Here is a 19,292-nt window from a genome sequence, read left to right as displayed (position 1 = left end):
TCATCGGTATTTTCTGAGAGCTTTGGAATAGTTCACTTCTCAATTGCATTTTCATGGTGTCCATTAAATACGAGATCATCAATGGATTAAGTTCGTCGGTATATTCAAGAGACCATTGGAATTGTTCCCTTCTCCCTAGCACTGTTCATTGTGTTCAATACAGAGGGTATCACGACGGATTAAGTCCATCAGTACATTCAAGAGAGCATTGGAACTTTTAACTTCTCAATTGCACTATTCATGTTGTCCATTATATATAGGATCACCGACAATTAATGTTCGTCGGTATTTTCTGAGAGCTTTGGAATAGTTCACTTCTCAATTGCATTGTTCATGGTGTCCATTAAATACGAGATCATCAATGGATTAAGCTCGTCGATATATTCAAGAGAGCATTGAAATTGTTCCTTTCTCCCTGACACTATTGACGATGTTGTTTTTAGATGGTATCACCGACAGATTAAGTCTGTCAATATATTCCAAAGAGTATTAGAACTTTGAACTTCTCAATTGCACTGTTCATGTTGTCTATTACAAATGGGATCACCGACGGATTAAGTATGTCGGTATATTTCAAAGAGCAATGGAATAGTTCCCTTCTCCATAGCACTATTGATGGTGTTGTTTTCAGACGATATCACCGATGGATTAAGTTCGTTGATATATTCCAGAGAGCTTTGGAACTTTTAACTTCTTAATTGAGAATCACTGACAAACTGAAAAATCATCAATAATATTTGGGGGTTTCTAAAAACTTTTAATTAAATTGAAAATTTCAACTAGACATTACAAACAAAAACACTGATAGAAAAATTAAAAATATTAATATTTAATTGTTTGTCAGTAAAACTGTTGGAAAAAAACCTCAAATTAAAATACTAGAATCCCTAAAATCATATGAGACGGGTTTCTCTCTTCTTCTCTCTTCCTCTGTCCCAAGTGCACCAGCATTTCTCTCTCTCGCTCTCTTTCTCTTATCTTTCTCTTTCTTATGTTCTTCTCTTATTTTCTCGTCTCCTCTATACACGACAAGTATGTCCTTCTCTTCTCTTCTTCTTTTCTCTTCTCATTTTTCCTTTTTATTTTGTTAATTAACATTTATTTCCTTTTTTTTATTTATTCTTTTCTCTCTTCTTAGCTGAAATTCAAATGAAATTAAGGTAAGAAGTTTTGTTTTCTCTTTTTTTTGTGTTTTTTTTGTTATTTTTAATTTTTTTTACTTTTTCTATTCTTAATAATTGTATGAATATTGTTGTTGGAATCTTTTTCATATGAGAATAAATTTTTTAATTTTAATTGCTTTGTTTTTCAATTTTTTTTCATCAGTAAAATTATTACCAACGGACGCACCGACAAACCACAAATCACCGATGAGAGTTTTTCTGACAGAGTATTTCTGTCCATAAGCCCATCAATAAAGTTCTTGCCAACAGCCTGAGAGTATAAATATCTATTAAAGAATCCATTGATAAATCTAAAAATTCTAGTAGTGATGTATGGATGCCTATGGCAAACCAGTTTTGAATTTTATTTATTTATTTTTTTTTTTTGTAATGATGTTTGGAAGTTTTTGGCCTATATATTTTTATGTGGTGGGATGTAGTTTAGTTAAGTAAAAATTGATTGAATCATATTATTTCAACAATGAGGTTATTTTGTAAGGAAATTAATGAAGTTACAGCCAATTCCCTTTTTGATCCATTATGTTGTATCTCCACCAACGTTAATCCTGTTTCTCCAACACAACAACAACAACTACCATGTCATAACCTTTGTCATTTAAGAACACCATAAATGGTATCATAGCTACTATTTACTATATTGTTCAAGTTGGTGGCAATACTACTAATATTCCACCATCTTATAACTATAGCCAACCAAATATTATTCATTTTTAACTAATATTCTCTGCTACTAATATATTCCCCCCTTTTTCAAGCTTTACTTTACAGTAACAAGTGTTCCTCTCAATTCTCCATTGATTCATTTTATATTTAAACATAAAATACAAAAGATCATCATGGTTTTGATCATTTTCTATTCACAGATCTTGATCTTGTGCTTGAAGATGGGATGTTGCAGTATTTTGGTCCAAGTAATGTCCCAAATGGCATGGATTTTCGTCTTGAGCATCTAATCTCATTTGAAGTGGATTTTGAGCTATTAGAGCAACCTAATATACAAGGACTGCATTGAGAAAATGTAAAAAGTACAGGGACCACATGTAGCAGTAAACCAAAGTAAAATCATCAAATAAATCCCGCACTTCACTTTCAGAGTTCAGTGTTTCCACTCGACAGAAAACAAGAAGACAGCTTACATCTTACTTCCCTTTTCCTTCATAAAGCTCTCCCCTCTCTATCAAAAAAACAATCCCTAAAACTTAACCACGAAGCAAAGAAAATGAACAGTGAAGACATGAAAAGAAGCATCACCGGAGGTGTGAAGGTCGAAAACGACTCTTATTACCGGAAATCATCACCGGCTGCAGCAGCCCCTCCCGGAAAAAAGATCATCATCAAGAATGCTGACATGAAAGATGACATGCAAAAAGAAGCTGTTGATATAGCCATCGCAGTTAGCTCTCTTTCTCTCACTTAATTTCTTTTTTTCTTAAACTGGGTTTCTACTTGATAATTTTGTTTTTGTTTTTGTTTTTGATTTTGCTTTCTGGGTAATTTTTTTTAATTGTTATTTTTAGGCATTTGAGAGGAACAATGTAGAGAAGGATGTAGCAGAGCATATAAAGAAGGAGTTTGATAAGAAGCATGGACCCACTTGGCATTGCATTGTTGGTCGCAATTTCGGTAACCCATTTTCACTCTCTTTTTTTAATTTTCGTGGCTGCTTTTCTTGTTAGAATTGATTTAGTACATTTGTTTTTTTGGGGTTTGGAGTGTTTTTCTTAAAGATCTATGCTTTTGGTACATATTTAGGTTCAATAATTACTGGGTGGGTAATGTTATCATGTTGTTAAAATAATATGGAAGACAGATCTAGGCTTAGATTAAACTATATTAACATGTTTCTTTCTGTTATAGAGGCGGCATAGTTGATTGTGATAATGTAATTGCGGTGCAAAGGGGATGTGATAAGCTATGGTTCAATTGTGTGTTGATAGCTTATTAAGAGATGTGGGCTGTAATTGGATTTGAGCCATTGATTTGGTTAGGAATTAAGGAATTGTACTAATTTAGGTTTTGCTTGTGACGATGATATTAGGGATAACTAGGGATGAGTAAAAACTTGATTGTGTTTTCAGTTTGAGGTGTTGTTGGGGCTCTGACTGTGTGAAGTGATAGGCTGGTTTGGATTTGATTATTTGGATAAAACTTAATTAATTAGTTTGCTAAATGGCTAGGTTGTTGTCTGCCTTAGAACTTGGCTGTTCTTGTTTGATCTTTCTGGGTGATCTTATCCCAATGGGGATCTAATGGTTGGAGAGTGGATTTTGCTGACATCAACTGACTTTACAAGTGATAATATATGTTCTCAATGCTTTCATGCGGCATATATTTCCCCTTCTGCAGTTGAGCTCTAACTATGGCCATTTAATGTCTATGAATTCATTGCCCATAAGTTGTACATTTGTGCAAAATTGATAATGGCAAGACTATGATCATTTGTTATTGGCTAGGCATGGCCTACACCTTCAATAAAATGGCTCAAATAATCTATAGATGCTATTGAATTTTGAAACAACCTCTGAAGATGTTGCATGATTAAAAAGCAACTCTTGAGAAGTGTTTTTGAGTAAATCAATACAAAGCAAACTATTCAGAAGCCCACTTAAGCTTCTTTTTATGAAATTCTTGAATGAATATAATGTGATTTGATTTCATTTGCATGAAGGTTAATATATTGGTGTATCTGAAAAGAGTCTATATTATTGTAACGTGTTTTTTTTTCTGTTTAATTTTCTGCATGTAAAACTTTGTAGTCCTTAGCTTCCCTAAAGATTTTAATCAGGCATAGTACATAATTTAGAACAGATTGTAAATATACATTGTTATTTGCACAAAGTCAGAGGGACATCTCATTTGCTTGAGAATAGGACTCTGGCTTTGCCTGTTAAAATTTAGCCAAATTAAAGTGTTTGTATAGCTCATCTGGCTGTCAAAAATATAATTTGTCAAATATATCATGGTTGATAGTTTGACAAGGATATTTAATCTTCAACGTGATGGATCTCAATGTTCAGTTCATGCTGACATGGGGTTAGAGTGAAACTGGTATATCCATGTTCAAGAGATGCACATGGTGGAAAAAGAAAATTTCTTGTCTTTGCTTCAGATGGCTGTTAATCAACTACTTTAGAGGTAGCGCAGCAAAAGTGTTTGTATTTTCACAGCATGAGGATCCATGATGGACCTCTTATTGAACAGAGCTTGTGCTGGAACTCAATTGTGTCAGAAACAGTAAAAGTAGTTAATCAATTAGGGGCATTATATGTTAAATTCAAACAAAACTCTTGAGATTTTTGTTTGAAGTGATGCCTTTTTTCTGTGTACAGAAAAAGATTATGACTATTTAAAGTCATATATTTTGTGGATCAGTAGAAATAGGATATTGACTCAAATCTCAGCTTACACTCAAACTATCTCACAGTTTCAATTTATGCAAAAGAAAAAAAAAAAAAAAGTAAAGATAGGTATATATCTCGCAGTTACTGGTAGAGGTATTTGACTTGCTGTGGTTTAAAAACTGCCTCCAGTGCTGCATTTCGGATCATTTGGTGCTGTCTAACAAATATATAGATAAATATGAGAAAGAAGAACGACGTCGGATTGTGGAGAAATATAGTGTTTAAGTAGGATTTTACTAGAAAACTCTACTGGTTAGTTGCCTGGATGGATATAGCTTTCCATATACTAGTTTGTTGCCTAGTTTTAAAATCAGGTTACAGTATGTTCTGATCAGCCTGAATCCGTTCTGATTTTCTTGTTGTCCAACTTGAGTTTAAGCCTAGCCCAGCTTCTTATTCTTTCCAAATATAACTTCTAGAATGATTTCTCTTTTGGAGCTAATAATTTCAGTTGTAAAATACTTATTTTTATAAACAAACATGGTTAGAAAAAAAAAAAAAAGATGATGCATAAGTGGGAATTAAATAAGTAAAGGGATTGTTAATTGTGGGCCAAGGTGGGAAGAGCATCGTGCTATCTGTCCTCTCTTTCAAGTAAATGTGCACGAATGCATCTGTTGGTTTCAATTTCACCCAGGTCACAACCGAGAATGGCACTTTGCCTATTCATGAACATGTTCTGAGTTTCCAGAAATCGTAAATGAGAATTTGTGTAAGATTTCTATACTAGTTCTAACACCGCCACTTGCATATCTCTTTTACAGAGGAAAATTAGCAGTTAGATGCTCAAACATGAGAGTGATCCCTGTCTAGTAGTACTAGACGTCCCATCATCATGCTTCAAGAATATGTATCCCATGTTTGTTGAGATTGGTGCATCTTAATTGGACTGTGCACACTGTGTTGGCTAACTGTTCTCGCTTCATTTTAGTTTATCTTACTGAATTGGTAAAGAAGAAAATGCCTTGCTTTCCATCCTCACTGATACATTTTGATCCTTTGAGAGAAATTGGATTGCGTGTAACTTGTTTCATGAAAAAGTTCAGTAACTTTTGTTCTGTTTTCATTTTGTTCCTGAAATACAGGTTCATATGTGACTCATGAGACGAACCACTTTGTTTATTTCTATTTGGACCAGAAAGCTGTTTTGCTATTCAAATCTGGTTGATCCTGATGGTCATGGAGATCACAACTATGCCGATAATGCATTTATGATCATGATGCTATAGCTAGTGCTTGTATGTATTAATTGAAACTTCCTGGCATGCAAAGACTCTAGCCAGAATTTCCTGTGCCTAACATGTATATTTGATCACACTTAAAATGGTTTTGAACCTGTGGATATGAATCTCCGTCCCTCAGTCAACTGAGTTGCTGCTTTTATCTTTGGATAGTACTTTTGTCATAGTTATTCATCGTGTGGATGCTGGCTGCAGTGAATTATCATGAGTAGCTTCTCTCATCAGGGAAGTTGAAGCTGTTGATTCAAAGACTTGGATATAAACTAAAACATCATTTATCCCTGATATCGTGTTCAAAACTGAAAAGTAATAAGAAAATGGTCAAGTCACGTGTAGAGAAGAACAAGTGAATATGCACAAACTCAGCTGTCACAGCGAAAGCTCTGCCTGAAGATGAATCTCTCTTTGTTTGTATTTTTGAAGAGTTTGACTGGGTAGATTTTTAACTAATCTCTGTTCACCTGTACATTGATTAAAGGTCGAAGATCCCCAGAAAGAGTTATGATGAGCACCATACAGTTTTGTCTGGAATGCATCTGGGAACCGATAAAACAGAAAATCGGATTATCGACAGGGTGGTGCAAGAACACAGCTGTCGCTTTCCAGGGAGGGTGGTGGCATATAGCACCATATAAAATACTCTCCCACCTTCCCATGTATGGTTTGCCCTTCATAGCTAAGCAAGGGTTCCAGCTTTCATGACTGCATGGGCACATGGGAAACTATAAAAGATTCCAAGTTCCTAATTCCAAACACCTTTTCGTATTCTTTTAAATTCCAATATCAATACCTTCGTGCCCACCTTGCTAGTCTGAGGACAGAATCCCCAGTGACTTTATGCCTGCCACCCACCACCCTCTTCTCTAACTTGGCATGTGTGTGTGCCCGTGTACGTTATATATATATATATATATATATATATATATATATATATATATATATTCTTTTTTTGACATGTTTTTTATATAAAAAAAATTAATATAAATAGAAAAATCATCTAATTAAATAAATCGATAATTATTTATGTAAATAAATAAAAAAAAATAAAGTTATTTTTAAAAATAAAGTTTATCTATATGAAATATAAAAAAATTATAGATAAATTAAAATAATATCTTTAAAAATTAAATACATATAAAATAATTTTTTAAAACAAAAAACATTTATGCAAAAAAGGCTAACACAAGAAAAAAAAATTAAAGGAGGGATATTAATTGAAACATGAGTTAAAAAATTATTAAAAAAAAGTATTAATTAAAATAAAATCTAAAATTAGAATAAAAAAATAAGAAAAAGACAGTGATAGTCTAGGTGTTGCAAGCGCGTTTAAAAAAACAAACGACATGGGATATAGGCCCAATTGAATTAATAAGTTGGTTGTATTTTAATTATACGATATAGAAAAATACGCAATGATAGTAAAAGAACAAGATTTTTATTAAAAAAAAAAAGATCACTATAACTTAGACAGAAAACCTTAAAAGTGCAAATTTGGATTAAAAAAATGGGATAAAAAAAACAACCCGAGTTAACATGATAAACATATAACTTGGGTAATAAGAGATGAGTCAACATGAGTTAACCAGCAAAACTCGTGGTCCATATCATGAAACCAGGATAACTCAACATAAAATAAATTTTAAAAAAAAAACCATAAAGCCAGTCTTTAAAAAAAAAATAATGTTGAACGATAAAATCAGAAACGAAATTGAGCAAAACAAAAAAGATATTGACCTACATTAACATTTTAAACCTGTGAATCAGGTCATTAGACCGGAAGTACCATAAATAAAAAAAAATATGAAGCCCAATCTCAAACAATTCAAACGTTGAAGGATGAAAGTCAAAATATAAAACAAATTGGAAGGAAACAAAAAACATTTGATAGAATAGTTACATTGAAAAGAAAATTAACTTTAATAAAAGAAAAAAATTAAAAGAATGAGGACCGAATTAGAAAAAATAATACACCATAAACTGTGATTGAAAAATAGAACTGAAAATCAATTCAACTTTAACAAAAGGATCAAGGAAAAAAAATCAAAAGAATAAAAACCGAATTGAAAAACATAATATATGACATTAAAATTAAAAGACTACATTGAAAATAAACAAAACTCTTATAAAAATATCAAGAATAAAAAATAAAAATTAAAAGAACAATGACTAAAAGTGAAATATCAAAAGCAAAGACAAACAACGTATATTTTTTGGGGGGAGAAGTGAGAGGGAAAAAAAAAAGAAACAATCACATAAAACCTTTCATCCGTCCTCGTCACACGCTACACCGAGAGGAGAGAGAACATGATGGTTCTTCCAGTGACATGATAGAAAAGCATGTTTGGCTACTAGGAAAAGCGTGAACACCTCCCGCGCACTAGCACGTGAAAAACAAGTGCTAACAGGTTTTTAATATAAAAATTATTCACTCCACATAAAAAAATCAAAATACCTTTCATAAATCTTGATTTTTTAAAAGAAAAAAAAATTGATGTAAAATGATGGAAATGCACCTGGACATGTCTTACATTTTTTATTCCAATGGTGAAAAATATATTTTTACTATATACTAAAAGATAAAAAGATACAGATACCTTTGGCCAATGGATTATTTTGATTAAAAAAACAAAGTTTATTCTGATTAAAAAAATCAATGGATTAATAGTCGAGTCAATTGAGTTTTTCATCCAATTAATCAAGTCTCGTGTCAACTCGTTAACACCTCTAATTAATCACTCACCAGGCAAGCCATGTTTCACAACAAAGTTTAATTTTATGTTAGTTTTCCGATCAAACCTTCATATTTTCGGCATTTTTTGCAAGCAAACAAAACAAAACAAAGCCGAGTAAGAATGCAGCCATGCAAGCATATGTTCACATAGAAATAAAACGACAGGGTTTTTTTGCAAGAAATATTCTAATAAGAAGAACCATTTTCTTCATTGTTCTAGATGGTAATTCTGGTTGGCCAATGGGTGCCATACAATTGTCCACAAGTACAAATTCTTCTTCTTTTTTATAAAAAAAAGTACAAATTCTTCTTGATTCACCACTACTAGCTTTAGCACCTTCAAAATTGTTCCCTTGGCAGCGCACAGCGTCCTCTCAGTGCTTATTCCCTCTACAACTACGCTAACATGCGCTTCTCAAATGAATCCACCATTTTGCATTAATTATTCTACACCTATTTTCAAATAAGATATTTGTATAGCTATGGAGAGGGAATTAGAGGTTTTATTCTAGCTCGGCTTAACCTTAACCTTATGCAGGCGATTCCCCTTTTTTTTCCTGATTAGTTATCAATTTATATTAAAATTCATTATATAAACACTGAAAGTTATTAATTTTTCAAAGTGGAATTAAAAATCTAATAATATAAATATTATATGTTCACAGTAAAAAAAAATGTTTTTTTAATAAAGGATAAAAATAAAAATAAAAATCCTTTAAAATTTACAACATGCATAGTATTTATCTATTTTTTACGTGGAATATTCCCGGGTTAAGCCTGGTTTGTAAACTATGCCCATAGAGGTATGTGGGGGCTAAAAAGTTAATTAAAAACCCTTGTCAGCTTCATAGTTTACCCAGACGAAAAAGGATAGAAATGTCATTACAAAAAAGTAACAAGGGCAAAGCTAGAAGAAAAAAAAAAGCACCATCGAGGCCTCCCTTGCCCCCCTCTCAGTAAGCAAAACCACCCGCTCGGTTTCTTGTGGTTTTGCGGTGACGATAAGCAGCAGTTGTGGAAGTGCTTTTAGTGGCGGAAGAAGAAGAGGCAGCAGCAGAACCAGTTGGTTTCATTGCAGAGAATGAACAGTTCTCTTTCCTTATTGTCTCTTCCTCGTCCATAAATATCTGCCTGCACCTGCACTCCACGCTACAAAAAGCCCTGTCCCCTCTACACACAACAAATCAAGAACATAGTTAGCCAACATCCAAATCAAAACTTTTTAGCACACAAACAAAGAAAAAGAGATAATAAAGATCTGGGTTTTGCACAAAAACAAGAAAAGATGAAGTCTTGAAGGTTAGCAGAAACATATCACAGAGATCCAGCACAACACTTTACTTACTTGTACATGTATATATCTTTTCCAGGCAAGAGTTTCTGCCCACAGAGAAAGCATTGTTGAAGAAAAGCAGGGACTGGAAAAGAACAGTTTCTGTAAGAAGGTAAAGGAGCAGTTGCAGAAGAAAAACTAGGAGGGCCGGAAGAAGGTTTGTTGCTGATCATCATCATCATCATGGTAGCCTTGTTGATAACTTGTGGGGTTTTGCTGTTAACACTACCACTCTTTTGTGCCTCAAGAACTATACTTAAACCCACCATGTCTCATCATAAAATGAATCTTTAAGCAAAGATTGTGCCTTTGCCACAATATGGCTATGGCTATATGGAAGGAACAAGGAAGTGTTAAAAAAGTAGGGAAATAAATAAACAAGTAGCAGAGAGGAGAAGGGGATGGTACAAAAGGGAAGGATAGGTGGGTCCAATCACAGCAGTATTAAGGACGATTTGACTTGTAGTGCTTCTTAAATGCCACGTACCCCTTTAGTTTTCATTTCATTTTCCCATTTTCTTTTGCCCCTCCTCTTTTTTGTTTCTTGTTTCGGTTTTTTTTTGTTTGAACTGGTTCTAATTGAATTCAGTGTTATTAAATCTGATCTGGTCTAGTAGATTGATCTGAAATCCGGTTGATTCGGTAGCTGGACTGGTCCGGGTTTAATAAAATACTAGCTGGGGCAATAGTTTGGCCAAACCCGGACGAGACTTGGTTTTTTTTTTTTTCAAATGTAGGATTTGAAACTCATTAGTATATATACTTTGTATTTCCAAAAAAAAGTCATGTTTTTTCAATGTGGAATAAAAAAACCTTTTGGTTTAAATACTTCAACTTAAAAGGATAACATAGTATCTTTTTCGATGTAGGATCTGAAGCTCTTTCATATATATACTCTATGTTCTCAAGAAAAAAATCATGTTTTTTTAATGTGAGATAAAAAATATTTTGGTTTAAATATTTCAACTTAAAAGAATAACATAATATCTTTTCAATGTGGGATTTAAAGCCTTTTCATATATATACTCTATGTTCCCATGAAAAAAATTATGTTATTTCAATGTGGGATTTGAAATCCATTAGTATATATACTCTATATTCTCAAGAAAAAAATCATGTTTTTTTAATGTGGGATAAAAAATCTTTTGATTTAAATATTTCAACTTAAAAGGATAACATAGTATCTTTTCAATGTGAGATTTGAAGCCCTTTCATATATATACTCTATGTATACTTTATGTTTCCAAGAAAAAAATCATGTTTTTTCAATGTGAGATAAAAAACCTTTTGGTTTAAATACTTCAACTTAAAAGGATAACATAGTATCTTCTCAATGTGGGATTTGAAGCCCTTTCGTATATATACTAAGTTATGTTTTTTGTGGGATTTGAAATCTATTAGTATATATATTATATGTTTCCATGAAAGAAGTTATGTTTTTTCAATGTGGGATTTGAAATCTATTAATATATATATTATATGTTTTCAAGAAAAAAGTTATGTTTTTTCAATATGGGATAAAAAAAAATTTTGATTTAAATACTTCAACTTAAAAGCTTAACATAATATCTTTTTAATGTAAGATAAAAAACTTTTTAAAATATTTTTTTAAACTTCATTGTTTACAATATGTATAACTTATATTTACATGGATTTTTTCATATGAAATATTAAAATTTTATTTTTTTTAATTTTTTCGGGTTGATCCGAGTTGATCCGGGTTGACCCATGAAACCCGGGACCCGGCCTTTTGGCCGGGTCAACCCCCGGACCGGGTTTAATAACTATGAATTGAAGAAAAACAAGAGGGAAAAAACCAATCTTACCCTCTTAAAAGCTTGGGTTCACTTATGATTTGATATTCATCCAATCAAACCCTTAACCTATTAACTTTACCTATTAACTTTTTAAAAAAATATTTTTTATTAAAATTATAACATTTTAATTATTCTTTAAGAAAATAAAGGTTTACTTGAATAGATACAGGTAAAACCTTAAATTAAGTTTTATAATTATAGTTTTATCATTAAAACAATATATAAGGTGTGATATTTCAATGTAGGAGTAGATATAATTAGTGTGAATTACTACGGTGAAATTATTGTTTTATTTTTTAGTGTAAAAAATAGCAGTTGGTTGTTGAGGTGCTTTAGTCTCTTTTTTTTATTCATTAGTTATTAAAAAATTATTTGGGATTATCTAGGTTTTATTTATTTTTTGCACTGTAAAAATATGTTTTTACCTCAAAAATTAACTAAATTCAGAGTTGTTGATCAATGACTTTTTTTACTTTTTATAAATTTTTAAACAGTAAAAATATTTCTTCACTCCAAGATCAAAAAAATATTGAGCTATTAGGCAAGGATTTTTTTGGTTTTTCCATTCTTCATTTACATTTAAAATACTTATTTGACATTGAAAAGGACAAAAAATAAGGTTTGCGTCGAGGGTATTTTTATACTTTCACACTAGTTTTTGGGTAATCATCAAGGTCATAGGGGTGTTTTGGTATATTCATGTTGAATTTTAAATTTTTTTAATCAAAAAAATTATTGGTGTGTGCTCAGTACACACCAACAAGTGGATGATGTTCGTGTTGTTTAGGAGACACGTTCGACGTCACCTAATAGCCAAAATTGGCCTTCCACCATCTCTTTTGAATGCCTATCATGATCTCTTCCACATGGTGTGGTGCATGTATATGGTAGTCGGATTATAACTAGTGGTTTCTTTTTTTTTTTTCTTTTATATCTCCTGCCATGTAAAGTGCACAGTTGTCCTCTTTCTTTTTGGTTTTTTAATTTCAGCCCTCGTTTTTTTTATTTTTTATTTCGTTCTTATTTCTTTTTATAGAAGTTTTTTTTCAAGTTAGTCCTCAATTAAAATTTTTCATATGTTTTTTTTTTATTTTGGTCCTTAATCTTTTAGTTTTAATTTTTTTTTCTTGACCCTTTTATTAAAGTTTTTTTAGCTTTCAATTTCATCCATCAATCAAAGCTTTTGTTATTTTATTTTTTTCAACTTGACCCTCATTCTTTTGATTTTTTTTTTGTTAGAACTATTTTTCAATTCAATTTAACCCTTCAATTGAAATTTTTTGTTTACCCTTTAATAAATTTTCTTTTTATTTTCACCCTCATTTCTTTTTAGATCCTTCTGTGTAATAATATATGATTTATAGTAATTTATGGTACCTAAAACATTTATGGTCATGATTTATTGAGTAACTTATTCATAGAATTTACAACATTGATTAATTCAATGTTAATTTGTGAGAAATAAAATTTACATAATTTGTATTTTTTAAAATAAATTCATAAATACTTAGGCAGAATCTATTATATTTCTTGTATATTTTTTCAGAATCTAAATAAGATCTATTTTATTTTTTTTACATTTAAGATTTCTATAAGATAGAAGAAACATATTAAATACATTTATTTTAGTCTATACAATAAATAATGGAATAAAAATAACAAAAAGTGGAGTGTACATTACATCATTCTAATATAAATCTATTGGCTAAACTTTATCCAAGAGCTGAAGGCTATGATTTCAAATAAAAAAAACAGTTTAATGAATGGATTTTTTTTTTGTTAAAAATAATATAAAAATAGTGTTGTTAGGACAGAAAACGTGTTTAAATCGGTTAAAGTAATATTTTATTGGTTTAGTGGTTTAATTAACTGTTCACTAATTGATTCTCGTGGGTCAATATAAGATTAAACTTATCAAGTAATTAAAAATTTAAATCTTATTATTATTTTTAAAATTAAATTAATTAAAAATTAAATATAAAACAGCTATGAATTTTGTTGAAATAAGTTAATGATTTTGTTAAATATGGATGCTGTATCGAAGGTAATATCTCTAAGTATCTGTATAGTAATCTTTTCGTGTAGTAGTGGATCTCCTGCAATCAAGGAAATTATTTCACTAAAATATATTATTTTTAACTTTTTTAAAAAAGTAAAAAAAATTTAAATTGATCTAAATTAACCCCAAATTAACATTATCGGAGTTCTAAGCCGGGACACATGGCCGGACATATTTATTTACCACTTACTACAACCTAAATGGACACCACTATTTCTCATTCGTGGGGCCTAGCTGGCCAATCTTGGATCCTATTCTCACACGTGTTACAAAAGCCTAATTGCTTGTTTCATGCAAATTGATTGATTTCTACAAAATTTAACTTAAGATTTTACGAAGATCTAATAAATAAAAAGGTTAAGAAATAAAAGAATAGTTCATTCAAAACATAACGAGATTTTATTTTTAACATATCTGGTATTGTTAGAAAGATCTGAACGAGATGATTCTAACCACATATTAGAAGACTACCAAACAAATTCATAATTGGTTAGAGATTTTGCTCGGGGTTAATTCAGAGTTAATTACAACTTTATTTAATGGTATTTTTTCAAAGTGATGTTAAAATCGTCTTGTCGAGATTTTTCTAATAATACTAGATTTGTAAAAAATAGAGCTCTAGTGTGTCTGTCCCTTATAAAGTATTCTTTATCTCTGTTTTTCTTTTCTTATCTCTTTGTCTTATCAAATCAACTTATCTGATATCTTTTTCTTGATTATTAGATCTTGAATTTTATATTTTAACAATTAGATTTTCATAAAGTTTTGGGTAGTATTTTAGTGAGATTAATTAATTTGCATGGCTAAACAACCAGTATTTTTAATAATAATAATAATATAGAACCTATATTTAAAATTACAATTGTATTTAAATTGGGTTATTTCTTAAATACTTTTACAACATATACAATTCCCCCAAAACTTTTACTAATTTTTGTTGTTATTTTTTTATAAAAATCCCAATTTTGCTGGAAGGTGTTAAGCATGAGCAGTTGTTGGGTCACGTGCGCATCGTGAAAATGATAGAATATGGGGCCTAAAGGAACTGATGCTCAATTGAAATTGATAATGACCTGACATGACACCACTTCTATGACACAATTCATCGTTTTGCCAGGCTTTAGTTGCAATATTAGACTATTTGAAAGTCCGGTAATAATTATGGTTTAAATAATTTTTAATTTAAAAATTTATTAAAATAATATTTTTTTTTATTTTTTATAATTATTTTTTATATCATTTAAATTTTTTTTTAAATTTAATTTTAAATAAAAAACAAGTTTTAAAATTTTTAAAAAACATGATTTTAACCGTGTTTTCAAGCACAGAGAAGATGACTAGTAGTCTAGTAGTACTGTGATTTTAAAAAATTTTAATTTTTTTTTGTTTTAATTTTTATATATATATTTAGATTATTTTAATATATTGATATTAAAAATAAAAACAATTATATTATTTTAATAAATTTTTAAATAAAAAATATTTTGAAAAGTAATATCTATCTCTATTACAAACACCCATTCAATTTTTAAATGAAAATATTTTTTTAAAAAATTAGTTTTAAAATTAATAGTAAATAAGAGAGGTTAACTTCTAATTTACCTTTTGTATCATTTTTAAAGATCAAAATTCATTTATAAATTAAAATGATTTTAAAAATAAGATTTCATTAAGAAATCTAAATTAAATTTAACTGGAATGAATGATTTCGAAGAGCAAGGGACAAGAAAGTCTTTGCACGATGGCTACAAGGCGAAGAGTTGTGTCGGAGATGCTTGCGTTGGGACTAAAAAGGGAATTTGAGATGGGAGATTTTGGGAACAAACGAAACGAACAGTGATATCGGGGATGTTTGTTAAGGAAACAAAAGGGTTTCAAAGATTAAAAGTGACCAGCTGCTGGCTGGAATGTATTTCCAATACAGTCGAGAGAGAGAGAGAGAGAGAGAGAGAGAGAGAGTAATATTTTAATGTTTTTGAGTTTTAAAAATATTTTTGAAAAAAAATTTTATTTATTTCTTTGTTTAAATTTTTTTTTGATGTTTTCAGCTCATTTTCATGTGCTGATGTCAAAAATAATTTTTAAAAAATAAAAAAATTATTTTAATATATTTTCAAATAAAAATCACTTTAAAAAACAACAATAACCACACTCCCAAAAACTTCAACTGATTTTTAAAATAAAAAAGGAAGATATGTTTGATTTCTATTAGTTTTACTTTTTAAAAAACTAAATATTCCATAGACTTAATAAATAAAAAAAATTCAAGAATAAAACAAAACAAAAGTCTCTTATTTATTTACCTTTGGGATTATTTATTTATTTTTTTCAAACTTTTTTAAGATGGATAAAATTATATATATTTATTGATGAAGCACACTTAATAATAAATATGTATTTATTGATAATTTGTTGCCGAAACACAATTAAACATGGTAGTAGATGTGTATTTCTTACATGGGCATGATTTTTAATTTAACTATTCATAAGAGTTTTGATTTTAGTGATTGAGCATATTTCTTACTTTTACATGAAATTTTTTTATTTCCTAGGTTTTTTTCTCTTGGCCTTTAATTTTTTTTTAAAAGAACTAAGATAATAAATAAATAAACTATAGGATGAATAAATAAAGAATTATCTAGATAAATAAATTTATTTTATTTTTTTAATTCATTTCTGAAGTACTTAATCAATTGTTTATTTTTCTAACGTTGGAATCAATAGAAATTTGAAGTGTGTCCATCCTTGCTTTTAAAAGTTGAATTCATCACGGTGTGTTTGCCAAGAATATCATCAAATAATTAAATTGTATTGGGAAATATATAAAAAAAATGAAAAAAGTAATGCTTTAATCGTATAGTTTTTAATATCCTTGATCTTCATTAAAATATTTTTTAATACAATTTATTTTATGATATAGTAGCCAAACAGTAGATCTTTAATCCAATTTATTTTTTAATACAATTTATTTTTAATAAAAAATATCTTCAGAACGCCTACCTGTACACTTAGGCTCAATGGACTTGAAATAGTAGCCAAACAAGATCTTCAAGGATAAAACACCCCTACTCATCCTCACTTAATCCAGCAGATTAGACCTTTGGAATCGGACTACACATCTTTGAATCATGTTCTTCCTGAGGGAAAATCTTGCCCGAACCCTCTAGCTAAGAAGGGGAGTTCTCTTTATACTCCTCTAATTGCTAGGTACGAACCTCTTGTGGGCTTGTTGCTATATTTTCCTCTCTCTCTCTCTCTCTTAATAGTTATGGATTCATCACTTTTTATTTCAGCCGTTGATGTAAAACCTGGCAAACCCGGCTAACCTGAAGTCTAGACCGGTCCAAGTTGAAGAGAAAATATATATATATATAAAACAACTTACCATTTCAAAAACCTATGTTGACCGGTGACATGATACTGACTTGATCAAAACTTGGCCATCAATTCATTGAATCTTTTTGTTTTTTGAAAAAAAATAATTTTGTCAGAGCGATGTTATTTTGATTTTTTAAAAAATAATAACATAGAGTTGACCTTCCTGACTCGTGACTTGAGTCTTGTCCCGGGTTGGGTTTTAAAACTAAAAAATTATAAAAACTTGTAGAGACACAAGAATGACTCAAAAGATACTATTTACTTTGTATTCAATAGTATGTATATAGAGAGATTTACATACATAAGGAGAGTAAAATAGAGATTACAAGAGATTTGAAATTCAAAATAGCTAAAAATATTGATGACTAGAGTTTTTACATATTGGTAGTTGATGTAGATTTCTTTTTAATATCTTTGGAATCCTTTCTTGATCTTTTGGTGGTTGTTATGTCAGCTAATACTCTAACACCTCCTTCAAATTGTAAGGAAGGAAACATACACACAAGTTGTTTCTCATAAATGTAAATCGAGTGGTAGCATGACCTTTTGTAAAAATTTCTGCAATCTGATCTTGTGTTGAAATGTGCTTAACTTGGATATCACGATTAACCACTTTCTCCCGAATGAAATGGTAATCAATCTCTAAGTGCTTTATATGTGCATGAAAAACAAGATTAGAAGCTAATGCAATGGCACCGATATTGTCATATCACAAAGTTGGGGTAATAGGTAACATGATATTTAAATTATAAAGAAGCATATGAAGCCAATATAATTTAGCACCTGTATGAGTCATGCTTATGTATTCAGCCTCAGTGCTGGATCGAGAGACAATCCCTTGCTTTTTACTACTCTAGGAAATTGGACTATTTCCAAGAAAAATCCTATAACAAGTAGTGTTATGCTTTTCATCTAGGTTGTTTGCCCAATCAGAATCGCAATATGTATTTAGTTTGATTTCCCCTCGAACGTGATGAAAACCAAAATCTACAGTGCCTTTTAGATATCTTAAGACACGTTTCACAACCATCTAATGTATATCACAAAGAGAGTGTATAAATTGACATAACTAGTTTATAGAATATGCAATATCTAGTCTTGTGATCGTGCAACACTAAAAATCACCCATAACTCTTCGATATTCAGTTGGATCATCTAAAATATCACTAGCAGTAGATGATAACTTTGAAATAGAAGATGATGGACAATTGAGAGGCTTCGCACCAAGTATATATAAGTGTTCCAGTAGATCAATAATGTATTTCGACTAGCGTAGGTGTAAATCATCTTGGTATCATAGTGCTTCAACACCAAGAAAATAACTTAACTTACCCAAATCTTTAACTGGAAACTCTGTCTTTAGTTTTTCGATAAAGTGATGAACTTCCTAACTATTAGAACCTATTACAATTATATCATCAATATATATCAACACAAAAATATGTTAAGTGTTAGAAATGTATGTAAATAATGAATAACTCGTCTTGGGTTCTAAAAATCCAAAATCAATGAACTGGTGTGAGAGATGCTTAAACCAGGAGTGAAGAGCTTGTTTAAGACCATAGAGGGACTTATGCATATGAAAAACATGATTTGAAAAGTTTTCATCAACATAGCCCTTCGACTACTTCATATATACCTCTTTACCTAGAATACCATGAAGAAGAGCATTAAAAATATCCAACTATCTAATATTCCATCTGAAAAAGATAGCAGAGCATAAAGCATTGTTGCAAGCCTCACTACTAGAGAGAAAGTGTTATGGTAATCAATACCAATGAGTTGATCAAACCATTTAGCTATAATCCTTTCTTTGCGGCGGTTGATACTTCCATTAGGATTCCTTATAAACCTATTTATTTCTAACAACACGTTTGTTCAATGGTTTTGGACAAAGAGATCATGTCCTATTAGCCATCAATACATCAAATTCACAACTCATTGCTGCTTGCCATTCCGGTTTAGTTATTGTCTTTGTAAAACATGTAGTTTCAGATTCAATAACAATGCTGGACAAAACACACAAAGGGTGGCGGGTAGCAAAGAATGTTCTAAAACCAAGGAATTCTTTAGGCTTGAGTTTACCTGTTTTAGATCTGGTAACAATTTCTCTAGGTGGAATAAAAGATGGTTCATGTTGAGTTTTAG

At 30.5% G+C, this 19,292-nt stretch overlaps 2 protein-coding genes across 2 annotated transcripts; one reads left to right on the top strand and one right to left on the bottom strand.

Annotated features, from left to right (window-relative positions):
• Nucleotides 1-2,270: 2,270 nt before the first annotated feature.
• On the top strand, nt 2,271-5,968 carry LOC18101820 (uncharacterized). Its single transcript, XM_006380098.3, has 3 exons — nt 2,271-2,577; nt 2,702-2,807; nt 5,671-5,968. The coding sequence occupies exons 1-3, from the start codon at nt 2,404-2,406 to the stop codon at nt 5,751-5,753; spliced, it is 363 nt and encodes a 120-aa protein (XP_006380160.2). The 5' UTR covers nt 2,271-2,403; the 3' UTR covers nt 5,754-5,968.
• Nucleotides 5,969-9,379: 3,411 nt separating this feature from the next.
• On the bottom strand, nt 9,380-10,260 carry LOC18101821 (FCS-Like Zinc finger 15). Its single transcript, XM_006380099.3, has 2 exons — nt 9,903-10,260; nt 9,380-9,727 (listed from the first exon to the last, which is right to left on the bottom strand). The coding sequence occupies exons 1-2, from the start codon at nt 10,157-10,159 to the stop codon at nt 9,511-9,513; spliced, it is 474 nt and encodes a 157-aa protein (XP_006380161.1). The 5' UTR covers nt 10,160-10,260; the 3' UTR covers nt 9,380-9,510.
• Between the last annotated feature and the right edge of the window lie 9,032 nt (nt 10,261-19,292).

This window comes from Populus trichocarpa, chromosome 8 (assembly GCF_000002775.5).
Source record: "Populus trichocarpa isolate Nisqually-1 chromosome 8, P.trichocarpa_v4.1, whole genome shotgun sequence".
Taxonomy (NCBI): Eukaryota; Viridiplantae; Streptophyta; class Magnoliopsida; order Malpighiales; family Salicaceae; genus Populus; species Populus trichocarpa.
Note: the sequence above shows the minus strand (reverse complement) of the source record. Positions and strands in the feature narration are given on the sequence as shown.